Source organism: Argopecten irradians, chromosome 8 (genome assembly GCF_041381155.1).
Source record: "Argopecten irradians isolate NY chromosome 8, Ai_NY, whole genome shotgun sequence".
Taxonomy (NCBI): Eukaryota; Metazoa; Mollusca; class Bivalvia; order Pectinida; family Pectinidae; genus Argopecten; species Argopecten irradians.
This window is the reverse complement of record NC_091141.1, coordinates 12,025,530-12,045,026: the sequence shown is the minus strand read 5'-3', so window position 1 is coordinate 12,045,026 and position 19,497 is coordinate 12,025,530. Positions and strand designations below refer to the sequence as shown.

Here is a 19,497-nt window from a genome sequence, read left to right as displayed (position 1 = left end):
GGTGTGTTACGTTACAAATACGGTAGATTCTTACTGGTACAACTGGTACGGACCAGCAAATGGAGTGCACAAAATATTCATTTAAGTAGTCCATAAGAGGAGTACAAATTAGTATCCTAACTCAATAGGATATCCAAAAGGTAATCCTTGCGATATGCACATACATTGAAATAATAAATATTAGATTAAGCTGTATAAGCCAGTCAGGTATGGAGGGTCATGTGTGCAACCCCGACATTACAATATAACTCAAGTCGAATTAAGCTGTTCGTCTTTGAAACATAATATATGAATACACAATCATGAATATGCATATGTTTCAAGAAATGTTAATCTTTATTGAATAACACATATTGTAACTGGATTCTACCTTAGCTGTATACAAAACCATAAAACATCAAAAAGCAATTTAATAGTCTTTTTTTGGGTCATGTAAATGATGTTGTCAGTTTGAAGTTAACGCACATTGACAGTAGTGCCCTACTGTACGACATTCATTACATGCTATACTGTTACAACACTATGTCTACTGAACGTGCATACGCACATGTGATTACACCGCGTGCAAGTTCCTCCTCTCTTCATCATGGAAGTGGATGGTATGCCAGTATCTATGTAAGTAAATACAATTACATTAGCATCAAATTGATCATTTTACAAAACGCTACACTAGTTTTTCAAATAAGAAGTCTATGTTTTATATATGAGTCGATTGTGAATCAAGTTATGCAAATTATATGCAAATCTCTTCCGATGACCAGGATGTAAGCGCGGGGGAGGTGTAAGTGTAGGATATTACCCTTAGTTTTTATTGTGTCAGTGCAGCGAATCGACCTCCGATCGCCTAGGTAAAAGGCAATTGGCTACAGCAGTTATAGACTGATTTTAATACCTCGCCGGGAAATACATTATTTCTCTCTCCGACCACGGGCTTGATTTGGCCCTAATTTCTCATATATCATAGCGCCAACTCACTTAAAACTTGCACCATTTCATCATGTTACTAAATTATTGGCCCCTCCGTTTAAAATTCCATGCTATTAATCACTTATATGGTAAAGTTAAACAAAACAAATGTGTATGTATCACGGCTAAAATAAGATATTACTGTTGACCTTTCTGAAGTTTGTAAAACTCGACAAAATGTACGTCCCACTAGTTTGTAACATATTTTAACACCAAATAACCATGACATTATTTATATTAGTGTCTATAGCAGGTGCGACCAGCGAATGATTGACCGAATTCGACTCAAAATATTCACATTAAGTCCTTTTTGACATAAAAATAGCATAAATGAAGGGGCATTTCAATTGAGAAAAATACTTCTATTTATAATATATTTTAGAAACCCTGACTATGAGACGACTGTTTTGAGAACAAAACTTGTTCATCCGTTGCACTTTGCGCAAAATATGTAGATTTGTTGAAAACGCCTCAAAATGATAATTAAAAAACAAATAATGTACTTTTTCTTAAAACGTCTTCTCACTATGCTCAGATGCTATCATTGCATTGAATATGTGTATTAGTATCAGTTGAAACACAATCATGTTGACGTGATTTATTTCAGAACCGCCATATGCATGCCAACGTATAAAAAGACTCAATGCTTATCCGTTTGTTAAATCAAACTAGGTCAAACAAACGTTGCTGTGGCTATTACAGACACTAGTAAACATAACGACGTGGCTATTTGGTAACATACCTATGTTCCGAACCTGATGGACACAACTAATTATTGGTCAACAGTAGTACCTAACATAAGTAATTATCCAGGCACACCTTTTATCAAATTTGTTATGTACAAATTGATTACTTATATGGACATGCAAAACAGTATTAGTTTAAACGGAGGTGATTTAAACACCTCTTTACCTTTATGTATTGTATAGTTCCTGTCCTCGCGTTTTAACGTTTTAGCTATAGAAATCATTGTTATAAGTAAAATTGCTTGGGTCACTTAGTGGATGCATTTCTTGCCTGCGGCTTATTAAATTCGTCCCATTTACAAAGACATCTGATGCCAACAATACAAGACCTACAAGACTACACAGGTGAAACTTTTAAAGTCAAAGCCTAAAAAGATTAAAAAGTCAGTTTAGGGTGTATATGTGACCCGAAATTGACCTACAAAGGATTTGACAGAGTTGACTTCAATTTAGGTCTTAGGGTCTGGTGAATTTCTGGTCAAATTGACTCAAAGATAATCTGATATTGGTTGTGTGAAAACACAAGTGAAATGTGATTTTTAAGCTTATATAAAAATGAAGTAACATACGATGCTATTTACATCGATGGTCAATATTTACCGATTTCCTTTGTGATAAGTAATTAAACTGATTTAGAGTTTCAGAACAACGCAAGGCAAAACGAAATGGTCGTTGTTCATGCTTGAGGCGAAACCTTTTGTTGGTTCTGGTAGGACTGGGCGTAGTGACGGGGTTTGGCCTTGGATTTGGACTCCGGTCCGCAGACATGTCAGATGACGCTATCATGTGGCTAGGTAAGAATATATATATATATCATTCAATCGAAAGATTTTGTCTTGATTACACTCTGGAAAAATAATATTTCTTTGAATGCTGTTCAAAGGTTTGTAAAGTTATTTGTTTATTTGTGCAGAACTTCCAGGCAAGATGTTCATGAGGATGTTGCTGTTGACGATAATACCGCTTATTTCCAGCAGTATAATCATAGGTAGGAAACAGATGTTTCAGTGTAACAAAAAATTATTGGCGTTCTATTGCTGCAAATGTAACATGTTAAAGAACATGATACATGAATGGATGTTGCAATGCATTTGGAAAATGGCAATGACCGCAATCGACAATATCAATAAAAAGTTATTAATATGGCATATTGTGTTTTATGTCTTATTTAATAATGACATTACCATCTTTCTAGATATATAAACGTATGATAAAGATTTTTTGATTCGATATATATATATACCACCAGGAACAGTCAATGCTGACCGGAAGTCTAGTGGTCGAGTCGGCGCACTGTCGTTAGGGTTTCTGGTCCTAGCGAATTTCCTTGGAGCCATACTTGGAATTATTATTTACTTTATATTTACGCCAGGTAGGTCAAAATCCTGTTTTAATTTATTCTCATGATCAAATTAATTTTTATTTTGTCGTCATTTCCGAAATCAGACAAACGCTTCTATTAGTTACCACCTGCATTTATCACTCTTAACCTCCTGCTTTTCTCTCTTCTTCTACAAAGTCGAAAATCTAGGCTAAGAATTGTATGTCTCGTATCGTAATGGAAGCAGATCACATAATTCCGCAGCAATTTTTTTTCTCCAATAAAATTACTACAGTATGGCTTTTGTAATGCTTTATGTTATTATGAAGTCTATATGTTTTGTTTCCCCGTCAAGGTAGCGATACTCTGTATGTTTCCTCAAATAGTAAGCCAACTCCAGATTCCTCACATCTCCAGACACAGGACATGGTTGCTGATCTATTACGGTGAGAAATGCTTTTTCAGTAGCAAAAAATGTTCGAAGGTGTCATACAAAATGCATACCAATGATGTGGATTCCCTTCTTTAACTACTGTGTGGTATATTTTATTTGTGGAGAAAAATTGTTGCGATATTCGCGATCAAGTTAATTTCTTAAAACACGGGGATGAAACAGGAACAATCACAAGTAAGATAACCTTTTTGGTATTACTGTTAGAAATCGATAAATGACTCAGCATATCTCCCACAAACTAGCATTAATGGGGATATCGCGACATATTCTCCTTGATAAATTCAACAGCCTCACAGTTAGTAGTTCTGGTTACTTTTCTATCAATTATTTGAAAGAAAACTGTTTTACCATTTTGGCCCAGGGGTATCTCCGCCATTTATGTCGCGGTTAATCTAATTATACTGAACTTACCTGTGCTTTGTGTCACATTAACATTTTTTCTTCAATTTTTTTTATTCAATAGACATATAAATAACATTATGTTCCTTTCACAGAAGGATTTGCACACAAATTTCCATATTTCAATAGATTATTCTAATCTTGAACACAAACTTTCACCGCTTTCACATTATTTACAGATATATTCATCATTTATTCATCATTAACTCTCAATCATTCATATTCATTCAAAATAAATTGATATTTGTAATTTCAAATAATTAATGTACATTGTGTATATATACAGATAGTTAATATTGCCATCAAATATGTCAAGTAAGGGGAGACAACTCTAAATAGCATGACATAACTGATCCTTTCAGAGGAGAAAGGAAGGCTTTGTTTAGAGCAATATAGTTTTGACAAGTACTCGGAACTGTTACACATTCATCTCTCACTAGGACAACGCGATGCTGATAAAATCTAAACATATTAACTAATAATTCAGCAAAAGTATCAGGCTTCTCATATCGGAATATAGTCCTTTTAATGTTTAATCCAAGAAACTTTATTGATCTGAGTGTAAACGACTATTACATATCCAATGGTTTATATAAAAAATGTTTTAATTTCTATATTTTTATTTTAGTAACATGATACCGGACAACATAGTTAGCGCCTGCTTTCAGAAGGTGAGGTTGACGTTTTCTTTATAGTGTTCCGTTTTAAATTGCTATCAAACATACCATAAGCTTGGTATCATTATCTAATTAATATACTATATCTAAAAGTCCACTTTTTTTTTTGAAAAGGCTTATTTTTTTAGGAAAAGGCTTTATCAATGAAACTATCTTTAAATATAATCATAATGTTAATATTCACCCCTGTATGCAAATCAAATCTTGCTAGATAGCAAAAAGCAGTAGCATAACATTTCTAATGGAATTAACATAATGTTGATCTAATAAATTGTAGACCCAGACGCGGTATAACATAATGTTGATCTAATAAATTGTAGACCCAGTCACGGTATAACATAATGTTGATAATAATTGTAGACCCAGTCACGGTAATAACATAATGTTGATCTAATAAATTGTAGACCCAGTCACGGTATAACATAATGTTGATCTAATAAATTGTAGACCCAGTCACGGTATAACATAATGTTGATCTAATAAATTGTAGACCCAAACACGGTATAACATAATGTTGATCTAATAAATTGTAGACCCAGTCACGGTATAACATAATGTTGATCTAATAAATTGTAGACATAATGTTGATCTAATAAATTGTAGACCCAAACCCGGTATAACATAATGTTGATCTAATAAATTGTAGACCCAGTCACGGTATAACATAATGTTGATCTAATAAATTGTAGACCCAGACGCGGTATAACATAATGTTGATCTAATAAATTGTATGATCAGTCACGGTATAACATAATGTTGATCTAATAAATTGTAGACCCAGACGCGGTACGTTGTTAATCCAGTATTGACGAACAGCACCAACTCAACTCTACCACGCTATACCCGAGAGGTCGGCATTGTGAACAACATCAACGTTTTAGGTAAATACTTAATACTTGGTATAAACCACAAAATTAAAGGAAATATTCCATTTTCATCAAAATGAAGTGCCGTAGAATGCATATAGAACTTTTGTACACATACATTCCAGGTGTGATTCTGATATCGGCTGTTGTTGGACTAGCCGCGAGTACAGTGAAGGAATCCAGCGTTAGTTTTGTCCCATTCTTCAGGGCTACCTCCGATATTTTCATCAAGATCATGCAATGGTTTATTTGGTATGGAAAGACAATTTTATGTCTATTTATTATTAACATTCTAAATACAGTTTTAAATTCCATGGTAAAGATAGTTTTATGCAATGCTTAATATGGTAAAAATTAGTATCACTATTAATATTGTATTGATCAAATCACTTAATAGTTTTTGTGGTGACTTTAAATTTTATCGTAATATGATAAAGTAGATTTCAGAGAAATACGCCCAGAATATCAAAATAACATGGGATATGTTATGTATTTTTTAATCTGAAATATATGCTTTTAACTTATTATGGTCTTTAAATTTACTTTGAAAATGTTTTTCTTTCGTTGATTATATTGTAAGGTATTTCAATTCAGCTTTTGAATCCGCGAAAGCTATTCTCCGCGTTCTTGATGTGAAACTAAAATCGCGAAATGTAGAAGCCGAAGAAGAAAGAAAGTTGTTTTACAGTACTGTCAAACCTGTGTATAAAGACCACCCGAGAGACCAAGAAAAATACCCAAGTGGTTGTATACACAGGTCAAATTGTACAAAAATTACCATTTGGAACTCTTAGAAAGTTGTCTTATTCAGACGACGGTCTTTAGGTCTATACAGAGGTAGTCGCTCTCGGGCAACTTTTACTCTTAATGTTTCTTTGCGTTCATGATGTTTATACTATTATAAGTCAATAAATGTTTATAATGTTTAAATACTATTGTAGGTCAATAAATATTTATAATGTTTATACTATTGCAGGTCAATAAATGTTTATAATGTTAATACTATTGTAGGTCAATAAATATTTTATGATGTTTATACTATTGCAGGTCAATAAATGTTTATAATGTTTATACTATTGTAGGCCAATAAATAATATATATGATGTTGATGCTATATACTAGTGTAGGTCAATAAATGTTTATGATTTTTATACTTTTGTAGGCCAATAAATGTTTATGATTTTTATACTATTGTAGGTCAATAAATGTTTATGATGTTGATACTATTGTAGGTCAATAAATGATTATGATGTTTATATACTTTTGTTGGTCAATAAATGAGTATGATGTTTATACTATTGTAGGCCAATTACCATGATTATGATGTTGATACTATATACTATTGTAGGTCAATAAATGTTTATGATTTTTATACTTTTGTAGGCCAATAAATGTTTATGATTTTTTATAACTATTGTAGGTCAATAAATGTTTATGATGTTTATTACTATTGTAGGTCAATAAATGATTATAATGTTTATACTATTGTAGGCCAATAAATGATTATGATGTTGATACTATATACTATTGTAGGTCAATAAATGTTTATGATTTTTATACTTTTGTAGGCCAATAAATGTTTATGATTTTTATACTATTGTAGGTCAATAAATGTTTATAATGTTTTTACTATTGTAGGCCAATGAAGATTATGATGTTTATACTTTTGTTGGTCAATAAATGAGTATGATGTTTATACTATTGTAGGCCAATAAATGATTATGATGTTGATACTATATACTATTGTAGGTCAATAAATGTTTATGATTTTTATACTTTTGTAGGCCAATAAATGTTTATGATTTTTATACTATTGTAGGTCAATAAATGTTTATGATGTTGATACTATTGTAGGTCAATAAATGTTTATGATGTCGATACTTTATACTATTGTAGGTCAATAAATGTTTATGATTTTTATACTTTTGTAGGCCAATAAATGTTTATGATTTTTATACTATTGTAGGTCAATAAATGTTTATGATGTTTATACTATTGTAGGTCAATAAATGTTTATGATGTTTATACTATTGTAGGCCAATAAATGTTTATGATGTTTATACTATGGTAGGTCAATAAATGTTTATGATGTTTATAGTATTGTAGGCCAATAAATGTTTATGATGTTTATACTATTGTAGGCCAATAAATGTTTATGATGTTTATACTATTGTAGGCCAATAAATGTTTATGATTTTTATACTATTGTAGGCCAATAAATGTTTATGATGTTTATACTATTGTAGGCCAATAAATGTTTATGATGTTTATACTATTGTAGGCCAATAAATGTTTATGATGTTTATACTATTGTAGGTCAATAAATGTTTATGATGTTTATACTATTGTAGGCCAATAAATGTTTATGATGTTTATACTATTGTAGGCCAATAAATGTTTATGATGTTTATACTATTGTAGGCCAATAAATGTTTATGATGTTTATACTATTGTAGGCCAATAAATGTTTATGATGTTTATACTATTGTAGGTCAATAAATGTTTATGATGTTTATACTATTGTAGGCCAATAAATGTTTATGATGTTTATACTATTGTAGGCCAATAAATGTTTATGATGTTTATACTATTGTAGGCCAATAAATGTTTATGATGTTTATACTATTGTAGGTCAATAAATGTTTATTATGTTTATACTATTATAGGCCAATAAATGTTTATGATGTTTTATACTTATTGTAGGCCAATAAATGATTATGATTTTTATACTATTGTAGGCCAATAAATGATTATGATGTTTATACTATTGTAGGTCAATAATTGTTTATTATGTTTATACTATTGTAGGCCAATAAATGTTTATGATGTTTATACTATTGTAGGCCAATAAATGATTATGATGTTTATACTTTTGTAGGCCAATAAATGATTATGATGTTTATACTATTGTAGGTCAATAAATGATTATGATGTTTATACTATAGTAGGTTAATAAATGATTATGATGTTTATACTTTTGTAAGCCAATGAAGATTATGATGTTTATACTTTTGTAGGCCAATAATTGTTTATGATGTTTATGCTATTGTAGGTTTACTCCAGTAGGTGTAGCTAGTTTGATAAGTGTGTCAATTGTCCGTGTCGAGAGTATAGAGGCCACCTTCCGGAGTCTGGGATTGTTCATACTCTATTATACGATTGGTATACTGGTACAATATTTCGTCATCATTCCCATTGTTTACTTTATCATTGTCCGCAAAAATCCACTCAAGTTCCTTCTGACTGCGGTCAGACCATGGATGGCCACTTTTGGAACTGCAAGTTCGTAAGCAAACATTTATTTTAATTCTTAAAAGATTCATTTCGAAATACTGCATGTAAGTATAATGCAAGTTTTATTAAACGTCTATATAATTTCATTTTAATTCCAAGTATGCCAACCAACTTATTTAGGCGACGAATTTAAAATAATGTCGAATAACTGTCCAGGTTTCCCTTGCTCCCATCCTATACAAATTAATTGTTTTTCCAGCGATCTGGTTCTGTAGTTCTACGAGGTACACAATTGCTGACAATAGTGCGATGCTTAACGTTGAAAGCATAATTCCTTATACAAGATGTAACTAGAATCAGCGTTATTAGATTTATTCAACTCATCTGCCCATGTAGTCAGAAATGAACTCTTCTGATTCAAAGACTGAGATAGTTTATTACAAAGATTCAGGTGTGAATGTTCCATCATGAAATTACATGGCACCACTTGATTTATTTCAGAGCTTTAGCTATGCCTGAGATGATCAACACCTGTGAAAATATGAATAATTGTGACTCTAAAGTATGCCGGTTTGTCGTACCGCTAGGGGTCGCATTGTCTCGACCAGGAAGTGTCTACTTCATTGTAATGTCTAGCCTTTTCATCACCAACTTGACCGGGACTGGTCACTCTGCCGCAGATGTCCTACTTACTGGGTAAATACATATTACATGTATAATATTCAACTAACATTGTAAATATACATCATGTTTTCTAAACTATATAAAATACCTTAAGTTCAAGAAGCACACATGTAAAAATCTTCGTTTTTTGTTAAAGTTATACGAGGATGAATCCATATGGCACCTTAAGTGCTAAGTCTAACGGTATGCTATATATACAGTATAATGAGATGAATCGAAGTTAGAGGGACCACTGTAAAAAAGTTCGACCCATCGGGACTTCGACGCATAAAATGTATAGCCGACGATCACGAACTTCACGTCGAAGATATATACCGTGCATATACTAGCTGTATCAAATGTGAGACTAAAGGGGGGGGGGTCAAGATCCCTTGTCCTGTAGATTCTCATTTGTCAATTTATTATAACAATTTTGTAAACATCTCTCATTCTCCTTACAACACTAGAAGACGCATTAAATGTCTAAGCTATATAGTATATGTTTAATTGTGTGAATTGTGTACGTGTGTCTGTAATTGCCAATGCGCACTATCTTAACTTCCATTTATTGTTTCAAAAGATTATTGGCCACTGTGAGCTCACTGTCCATCCCAGCCATACCGAGTGCTGCTATTGTTATCATCATCATTGTTCTTGAGTCTATCAACGTGGATACGACAGCTGTTGGGCTCCTTATGGCTCTAGAGTGGTATACGTAAGTACAAATCATGAGAATATTGAGGTTCATTGAGGATATTCTCAGAAATTCTTTATTCAATTTCATGTAATTATTTTTTTTATATTAACTCCGACTTTCTAATCGGACGATTCTTTTTCTTCATAATTGTTGAACATTATCTAATTTCGTTCCGTAAAATATCGAGATCCGGAATATCATTTCTATGATTCGCTATTCCTAAATTTATATGTAACCAAGCCTCTCTTTGAATAAAGATGTGGACGGCATGGCAGCTAAGAAAACTTCTGTCTACTTGTATTTTGTTTGATATGACAACTCCACATCAACATGGTGGCAGCGGTGACGGTCGTATGCTATGAACTGTACTTCGTACAACGTAAGTGTTGAACTGTTCTATGACTAAATCTATGAAATAATGGGTGAAGAAGGTCAAGAGGTTTTCCTTCCCGCAGCCGAGGCAATGGCCGTACCGGCAACCCAGCATATCAACACAAATTTACGTTTACCCCCCGAATTAAACATTCATTCAGGAAATGTGTCAGAGAATTTCAAAACATGGAAACGGCATATCGAAATATACTTAACCGCGAGTGGAATCTCACGGATGGGCGGCGAAATACAAACCGCAACAATAATTAATTGTGGAGGGGAGGCCCTATTGAAGGCATACGATCACTTTACGTGGGAAGACGGGATGGATAAGAATAACCCCGTAGATGTTTTCAACAAAATTAGAGATTACTGTAATCCTAGACAAAACGAGGTCGCCGAGTCCCACAAATTTTGGACTGTACAGTATTTTGAGCCTTTTGATCAATTTTTGACTGAATTGAGATCACGCGCAGCATCCTGTAATTTCGGGACACAGGAAGATAGGATAATAAGGGACAAAATAGTTTTCAGCGCTACTGGAAAAGTACAGCAACTGCTACTACGTGATGACGACCTTACCCTCAAGAGAGCAATCAAAATATTGTCAATCTTATGAACAAGCAAATAGACAGGTGAGTCAAATGAAAGAACCTGCCTATAAAGACTCTAAAGTACACGAACTGAAAGCCACTACCAAGCCCAATGTTAAGGGAAAACAAAAACAACCGATGAACAGTAGGCCTAATTACAGGGAAATCAAATGCTAGTGTAACTGTCAGAGAGTGTAAATTTTGTGGACGGACACACACTATGAAAAAGGAGGCATGCCCAGCATGGGGAAAGACATGTACCCAGTGTAATTGACGAAACCGCTTCAAAGTTAAATGCAAAAAGAAAAATCTTCATATCGTCGGTGTGGAGGGAGAAAACTCTGATTTCGACGAAGATGGAAACGACCAGTGGTTACACTCTGTCGCGATTAAACAGAGTAAGAACATAATTACTGCCTCCATAACTGTAAATGAGAATTCTGTGAAATTTCAGCTAGGCAGTGGAGCTGATGTAAATACCATCAACCAAAGATATGTTCGGAGAGAACAAGTTCAGCCAACAACTCTCACCCTACACATGTTTAATGAGAGCACACTCAAACCATTGGGAGAGACGGAACTCATGGTCACGAATCCTAAAACAGGAGAGGGACAGTCTGTGAAATTTGTTGAAGTCAATAATAGATTACAGAACATTCTTGGGTTAAGATCCATACAAGAATTGGATCTAGTCACTATAAACAATGAACGGTTCATTGGAAAAGTGGAATCATCAACTGTTACCAAACTGGGTGACCTAGGGGAGGCAACTCTTACTCTTGACCCTGAGGTAAAACCTAAAGTTCTACCTTGTAGAAAACTACCAATCTCACTCCAAGATCAAGTCAAGGCTGAATTAGACAGTCTGGTGGAGAGACAGATTTTGATACCAATTACCAAACCTACACCTTGGGTAAGTCAAATGGCGGTGGCCCATAAGGCAAACGGAAAACTTAGGATCTGTTTGGACCCCCAAGTACTTAACACAGCCCTTCAAAGAGAGCACTTCAAACTACCGACAATTGACGATGTTTTGCCAAAGTTGAACAATGTCCGCGTATTTAGTAAACTAGACGTAAAGGAGGCTTTTTGGCATATACGCCTGGAAGAAGAATCCAGTGAATATACAACCATGATTACTCCATTCGGACGATATAGATGGGCTCGACTACCTTTTGGACTGAAGGTATCTAGTGAAATCTTCCAGAGGAAATTAAACGAAGCCCTAGAAGGACTAGATGGTATTTTCGCCATAGCTGACGATATCATTGTTGTAGGAAAAGGCGCGTCAGACGCAATCGCTCTGGAGGACAACAAAGAGAAACTAGAGATTCTTTATCAGCGATGTGAAGAAAGAAACATAGTCCTTAATGAAGAGAAGAAAGCTACAGGTCTCAAGGAAATACTCTTTCATGGACATACCATTACCGCCAATGGTATTAAAGCAGACCCTCTGAAAGTTGAGGCCATTCTGAAAATGGCCAGTCCTACTGATGCTCCAGGAGTGCGAAGATTTTGTGGTATGGTTCAATACATGGCCAGGTTCTTACCTTCTCTCTCGACAATGATAGAACCACTACGTGAGCTTACACGTAAAGATGTAGATTTCAAGTGGACAAAGACACATGATGCATGTTTCTCTACTGTAAAACAGGCACTCACATCTACACCAGTCTTAGCATACTATGATCCCAACAAGGAGTTAGTAATCCAGGTTGACAGTAGCAAAGATGGTATCGGTGCTGTTATGTTGCAGGATGGAAAACCATTGGAGTATGCATCCCGAGCACTTACTTCCTCGGAAAGGAAGTGGGCACAAATCGAAAAGGAAGCACTCGCTACCCTATATGGTGCAGAACGGTTTGACCAGTATACATATGGCCGGAAAATAGTAATTGAAAATGATCACAAGCCGTTGGAGTCAATACTGAAGAAACCACTTAGCAGTGCCCCAAGGAGGCTTCAGGATATCATCATGAAACTCTACCGGTATGATGTAGAATTCCGTTTCCTTAAAGGGACATCACTTGTCATTGCTGATACTCTGAGCAGAGCATATCTTGACGAAGCTAGACCTCGCATCATGAACATAGAGGTCAATGAGGACATTTCAGACAAATGGCTAAGAGAAATATGTGACGCCACATCATCAGACCCTGATCTTCAAACCTTAATGCACACTATAGAAACTGGATGGCCAGAAACAAGGGAGACTACTCAAAATCCTTGTAAGCCCTTCTTCGATGTAAGAGACACTCTGGGGATTATAGATGGTTTGATAGTGAAAGGAGAAGCTGTCATCGTACCCAAATCACTACGAGCTGACATCAAATCTAAGCTTCACAAATCACATGTTGGATTAGACGCCACTATGAGGAGAGCCAGAGGTACAGTATACTGGCCCGGTATGAAAACTGAAATAAAGCAGATGGTGGAAACCTGTGAGGCATGTCAAGAGATGGCACCTCGATCTACGAAACTACCACTCAAACAACATAATGATGGTGACAAGCCATGGAAAAAGTTAGGTATGGATCTATTTGAGATAAAAGGGAGACAATACCTGATAACTGTAGACTATTACAGCAACTACATAGAGGTTGATTACCTCTCAAAGGTAACCTCAACTGCTGTCGTGAACGTTCTGAAGAAACAATTCGCTCATTTTGGAATTCCAACAATAATTGTGTCAGATGGAGGACCACAATTTACCTCTAGAGAATTCCAACACTTTACCAAGACATGGGGTATTAACCATGTGACGTTATCTCCTCAGCATCAGCGAGCGAACGGCAAGGCTGAAGCAGCTGTAAAAGTGATCAAACATCTTATGATAAAATGTACCAGAAACAGAGAGGACCAATACGAGGCCCTTATGGAACTAAGGAACGTGCCTAGACAGGATACAGGACTCAGTCCTAACGAGATGGTATTCGGTCGACGAACGCGTACGCTCCTCCCAGATTTGAACCATGGTCGCGAGGAAAATGACGTGGTTAAACGAAAACGGCGAGAGTCGGAAGAAAAGTGTCAAACGTTACTATGACAAGACTGCTCGTGATCTACCTTATGTGAAGGAAGGACAGAATGTCTATTTTCAATACAAGGAACATGAACGATGGATACTAGGTCGTGTTTTGGAACAGTGTAGTGACTCTACCTACATGATACAGGCTCAGAATGGTGCTGTGTACCGTAGAAATCGAATGCACATTCGACCAACTAAGGTTGAGGCAATTATCCGCGATAGGTCACCGTGTACACGTTACCACAGCAACAGTGACACCCCGGACAAGAGTGATATTACGGTACCATAACATCAACCCATATGTGTTAGCCATGAGTTGGACAATCGAGCAAGCCTGATTAAGCGCGATGAGGAAAAGTGTGCCCCTAACACTTCACCATCTAAAACCATGGAAGGAACCACAAAGGGAAGCCTTAACGTACCACCCAGAAGGTCTGGAAGGGAAAGGAGAGAACCTACTCATTTGAAAGACTTTGTTCGTTATAAGTGAATCTCCTCAAAGAATAGGTGGTTCTCGGAAACTCCAGTATTTCGGATGAGTTCCAATCAAAGTTTAAAGTTTGTTTCTAGTAGTTATAGTTAGTTAAAGTAGTTAGTGTGTTTAAAAGGTCCTAAAGACTTGTTTGAACAGGACATTTTATACTGCCGGTGAAATTATGTGAAGGACACTGTTAAAAATAATAATAATAAGTCGGAGAACACAAGTTCAGTAAGTTTACTGTAATACCTTTATTTCTTAACTTCTAGTCATATATATCTGCTAGTCAAGAGACATTATCATAGATGTGTTTATGGTAAACCAAATATTTCAAGTTAAAGCTATATATGTTCAGTGCTACCTTAGATAGTCTTTTTCTTAAAGAAAAAGGGATGTTGAACATTATCTAATTTCGTTCCGTAAAATATCGAGATCCGGAATATAATTTCTATGATTCGCTATTCCTAAATTTATATGTAACCAAGCCTCTCTTTGAATAAAGATGTGGACGGCATGGCAGCTTTAAAACTTCTGTCTACTTGTATTTTGTTTGATATGACAACTCCACATCAACAATAATTACACTGAAGAGAAAATCTGATAATGGCGCGAAAATCAGACGTTCTCATGGCGTCACAAACGCGAACTCACACAGTTGTAAACAAAATTTCTTTCATACTCCGATGAAGTAAAAAATAGTGACATCAATGCTTTAATAAAGAGTAAGATTTGCTATTCGTTTCTGGCTCAGAAACAAATATTCGCTTCCTGTATTGTATAAATTTGAAAGACGGTTTACGGATAAGTTGGATCATTAGAACGTATGGAGAATGTTTTAAACGGTAAAAAGAAACCCAACAAGATTGACTTTCTTGTGAAAATGGAGAATTCCTTCAGTATATGTTGTAGTCCAGACCGTTATTATTTTTGTATCTGGGCGTCTTCCTGCGGTTTACCTTGATAAAATGATAGCTTAGTTCTATTGAGAATAAAATGATACTAAAGAAGAAATTGCTCTAATCAAACTATATGACAATTTGATTAAACCAGTTTCTGTGACGCTGCAGAGAAAAGCTTTATAACCTGCACCCTTTATTCTTGTATTTTCATGAAAATACGTTTACCATATTTGAAAATAATGGAATTATCTGCCCTTGTGTCATTACTACAATATTTACACACAAGGGAAGATAACTCTAAACATGGAATATCGATTTATTATATTTCCAGAGATCGGATTCGTGGTGCGAGTAACGCCCTACATGTTCTCACGTGTGCCATGGTGGTGGATAAATTGTGTGTTCCCAGAGAGAACGGAAAGAAACATGATAGGAATGATGAAATTGTGTGAAAAACAATAAAATTTAAAACTTTGTTTCCATATATACGATTGAAATATATCATAAGGAATATTTTACCCTTATGAAACTAATGATTATTTGTAAATACATTGAACTTTCAAAAGTATAATTTAGTAGCTAAGATATATTGTGTATATATATATTTTTATCAAAGAGTGTAACACATTTCATTTAGATATTAATATGAGAAAAATGTGCCGGCTTATCAATTAGTCTGCAATATATTTGAAGTCAATAAATCGTTCTGACCGACACGTATGAATTCAAAAGGGAGATTAACCTCCGGATGTTTCGGTCAATTTGAAATTGTTAATCAAAGGAAGATACGCGTTATATAGGTAGATTACTAAGTGATAGCGGAAGCTATCATATTGTCCTAGAATATATTTTTTACCCTTTGGCACCGTACGGCGGTCAAGGCGTGTGTAACTATTGTATTCGTGTCGTCTGTCAAAAATTTAGCTGAGAAAGCCGGTTTGCCTATGATTATCACCTGTAGCCATCCAGTGCATATATAAGTCAAGAGGTTTAAATGGTCATTACCAATAAACCTCTGAAACTATTCGCGTGGCTTGACTATTTTTATAGGTAAGAATTCTATGTTATTGTATATATTTGTATATAACCTATTTTAAATATTATTATTACTTATTAATTGTGTAAATTGTTCAGTGATTTAATTATCATTTTTGTAGTTAATAACACAAAGCGATTTATCAGGTATTATGATTGTACAGTGTATTTCAAATAAAATATGGCGGTCTCCGCTTTGCGGGACCTTATCAAAATCGAGTTTGAACCTATTGAGTTAAGTCCTGTCATGTGTAACGTTAACTTTATAGGTTAATTATAATGGTTTATCTTTGTAAATATAACCATTATTAACTTACATTATCTATAATAAAAATACTGTAAGAGGTATCTTCATAATTCTAATTGTTCTGAAATCAGAACGATTTTTTAAGTGTTCCAGCAAAATTAATGTAGTGTAACTTACTTACATTTGGAGAAAATCGACTTTTTGTGTCCCAATTTTCCTGATGCAAATATTCACTGTTGCCATACTTGGAAGGTCTTTATCACTACGGTGTTTATTCCCGTTGAAAACAAACGTTCTGACGCCCTTCGCGGGTTAAGTTCATTTTACGAATTTAAAGTCAACAAAAGAAGCGGAACAATATCAAGAAACAGTGCATTTTCAGCTCTAATATCGACATTAGTCGGGCACAGAACTAGATACCAGATAATAAGAATTTCCTGTAATAGTTGAAATAGAAAAATATTACGATGTCAGTAAATAGATGTTTAATTTCTTTCGTTTGATTCAATTTCTAAATTTGATGACTTGATCCCGAACATTCCAGTGACGTCACTTTTAGTAGGAGTGAATGAAACGGCAGTCAGTCCCGCCAAACAGTTACGTCACAATCACCGGAATGACGTCGCTTACATATTTCCCACGTTAGTAAAAAGGAGTACACACTTATTCGATTTAGTAAAAGCATCTTTTCTTGATCATCAAAGAAGCATTTCGCTTTAAGCGAAATCGTGTAAATATCAGGCAATTTGCTTTCGTTTTGAATACCATCTTCTGTATGTATAATGAAAAAGTTGCAGGATAAACAGAATACACGGTCACTATCTTACAATACAAGTTTTATTTTGGTGTCGACAGGGAAAACCGAGATGACTCGGCAAAACCTCCTCATCGCACAAACGATAGCAGCATCGATATTAATTATAGCAAAATAAAATGTCCAACGTTGGAAATATTGCAAGTACATTCATTATTTACATAAACCAGTAATTAGAATAATCATTTATTTCATCTAGACTAAATAATTTGCAAATCCCATACACCGCCTGCAAGGAGATGTCCTTGGCCTATCGCTACCCACGATGCTCTCGATCGTGGTCTTATATTGTGTAACTTTTCATGAGATATTAAATCTAGATATATCTGTTTTCGACAGTTAAATATCTATGAACACGTGTAAAACAAGCAGTCTCAACTGCTATTCCGAGACCGTAAAATGCAATCTTGGTCATCTCAGCCAAAACATAGGGGCACGCAAATTATGACAGAAACGTTTATTAGTAATTTGATACATACATGTATGTCATTTAAAAGTATTGGAGACCTTTTGATATGCACGTGTATATCATGACGTTTCAAGTGGCTGCCCGTATTATTTTTTGTGAAAAAGAATTATACCTATATGTTATAAAACTCGGTTAGCTTTTTTTATTGTCATTATAGTTATAGACACTGTATGTGATATTTAAACGAAAACACATATTTTACCTAAGAAGCCAATGATATATATATAATGTAAGTATCGGTTAGCTTGTAATTATAATAATATCTGCATATGTTGATTATTGTGGGAATATAGATTATAAGGATTTAAATAATGAATCTTATTGAACAGACATGATGTATTTTGAGACAACAATCGTGTACTATTTGCCTTTAATACTTGTTGTAAATATGAAATTAAAACATGTTGTAGTGATTGAATTGTTAGCCATAACTAGGTTATTGTCTTTAGAATTAGCATATTTACTCATAAATCTTTCTGTATTTTATTATAATCAAGAGCATCGGTGATGTTGTCATCTTCGGAAGTAATGTCATTTGTCATGTAATGTAATGTCATGTTGCTTTGATTATTTCATATTAAGAAATTATCTTGTTTTGCTACAATCTGTAGTTGGTCAATTTATTTAATTACTTTTAATTAAGATTTTACTATTGTTAATCTTCCCGTCGGCTCCTTTCACGCAAAACATATATTATGTACTCTACCATAAAATAATTAGTTTCTCCCTTTTTATGAATATTTCCCCAAAACAAAAGAATTGTTTATTCAATATTGTAACCAGTTCACTATTTAGAAAATAACTTGTATTCGAACTACTACATTGAAAATTAGGATTTATCGATTTCGGTTGTATGTTTTAAATCATGAAACATCATTACCGATAAACCTCTGAAACTAATCGGGTCGCTTGACTATTATTACAGAACCAACTACAGCTACACAGACCAACTACAACTGAACTTCAAAACAACAACAAATCACAAAATAAATACATAAAAATGCCTCAAGAGTGGAGTACAGTGTATATGCTAATATTAGCGGGGTCGCATTCGCCAATTCATCCAAATTTGCAAAATTTGATGATTTTCGAAATTAATCAAAATCATGAAGAGTAAGTGTGTATGGTTTTATTACAACAGATACCATTTACATTTTAATTCGAGTATAATTTCAAAGGGGATTCAGAAGGCAGTGAGAATTAGTAAAAGAAGTATAAAACCATCCTTGTGTTTGTATTTCAGGAAATAAAAATTAGAAGAAACACAAAACCGTTTCAAGTTAATTAACGAGTTTGATAAATTTCATATCACATAGTCCCGAGTGTAAGATTCTATTTATCATATAACTTTTATGAATAGAGATATTTAAAGTAAAACATTAAATTTCGTCTCTTCATAAAACAGTCAAAATCCAGCACGATTGCCGTCTAATGAAACAATCATGCGACGTCATATATATATTATGACGTCAAAACTACAGGTGACGCGTTATTACACTTGTGTCTTACGATATTTTTGACATGGCCGTATGCCATGGC

General features: G+C 34.4%; 1 protein-coding gene across 1 annotated transcript; it reads left to right on the top strand.

The window, feature by feature from the left end:
- Positions 1-431: 431 nt before the first annotated feature.
- On the top strand, positions 432-19,294 carry LOC138329370 (excitatory amino acid transporter-like). The gene is made up of 12 exons (XM_069276312.1): positions 432-615; positions 2,349-2,506; positions 2,626-2,700; positions 2,962-3,088; positions 3,393-3,479; positions 4,515-4,557; positions 5,339-5,444; positions 5,555-5,681; positions 8,482-8,715; positions 9,165-9,359; positions 9,907-10,041; positions 15,725-19,294. Exons 1-12 carry the CDS (start codon positions 587-589, stop codon positions 15,843-15,845), a joined length of 1,437 nt encoding a protein of 478 aa, XP_069132413.1. The 5' UTR covers positions 432-586; the 3' UTR covers positions 15,846-19,294.
- Positions 19,295-19,497: the final 203 nt, after the last annotated feature.

Coding starts and splice junctions, on each gene's coding strand:
- LOC138329370 (XM_069276312.1), top strand. CDS start 587: ATGGAAGTGGATGGTATGCCAGTATCTAT. Junction 2,507..2,625: donor TGACGCTATCATGTGGCTAG/GTAAGAATATAT, acceptor TTATTTGTGCAG/AACTTCCAGGCAAGATGTTC. Junction 3,089..3,392: donor TTTATATTTACGCCAGGTAG/GTCAAAATCCTG, acceptor CCGTCAAGGTAG/CGATACTCTGTATGTTTCCT.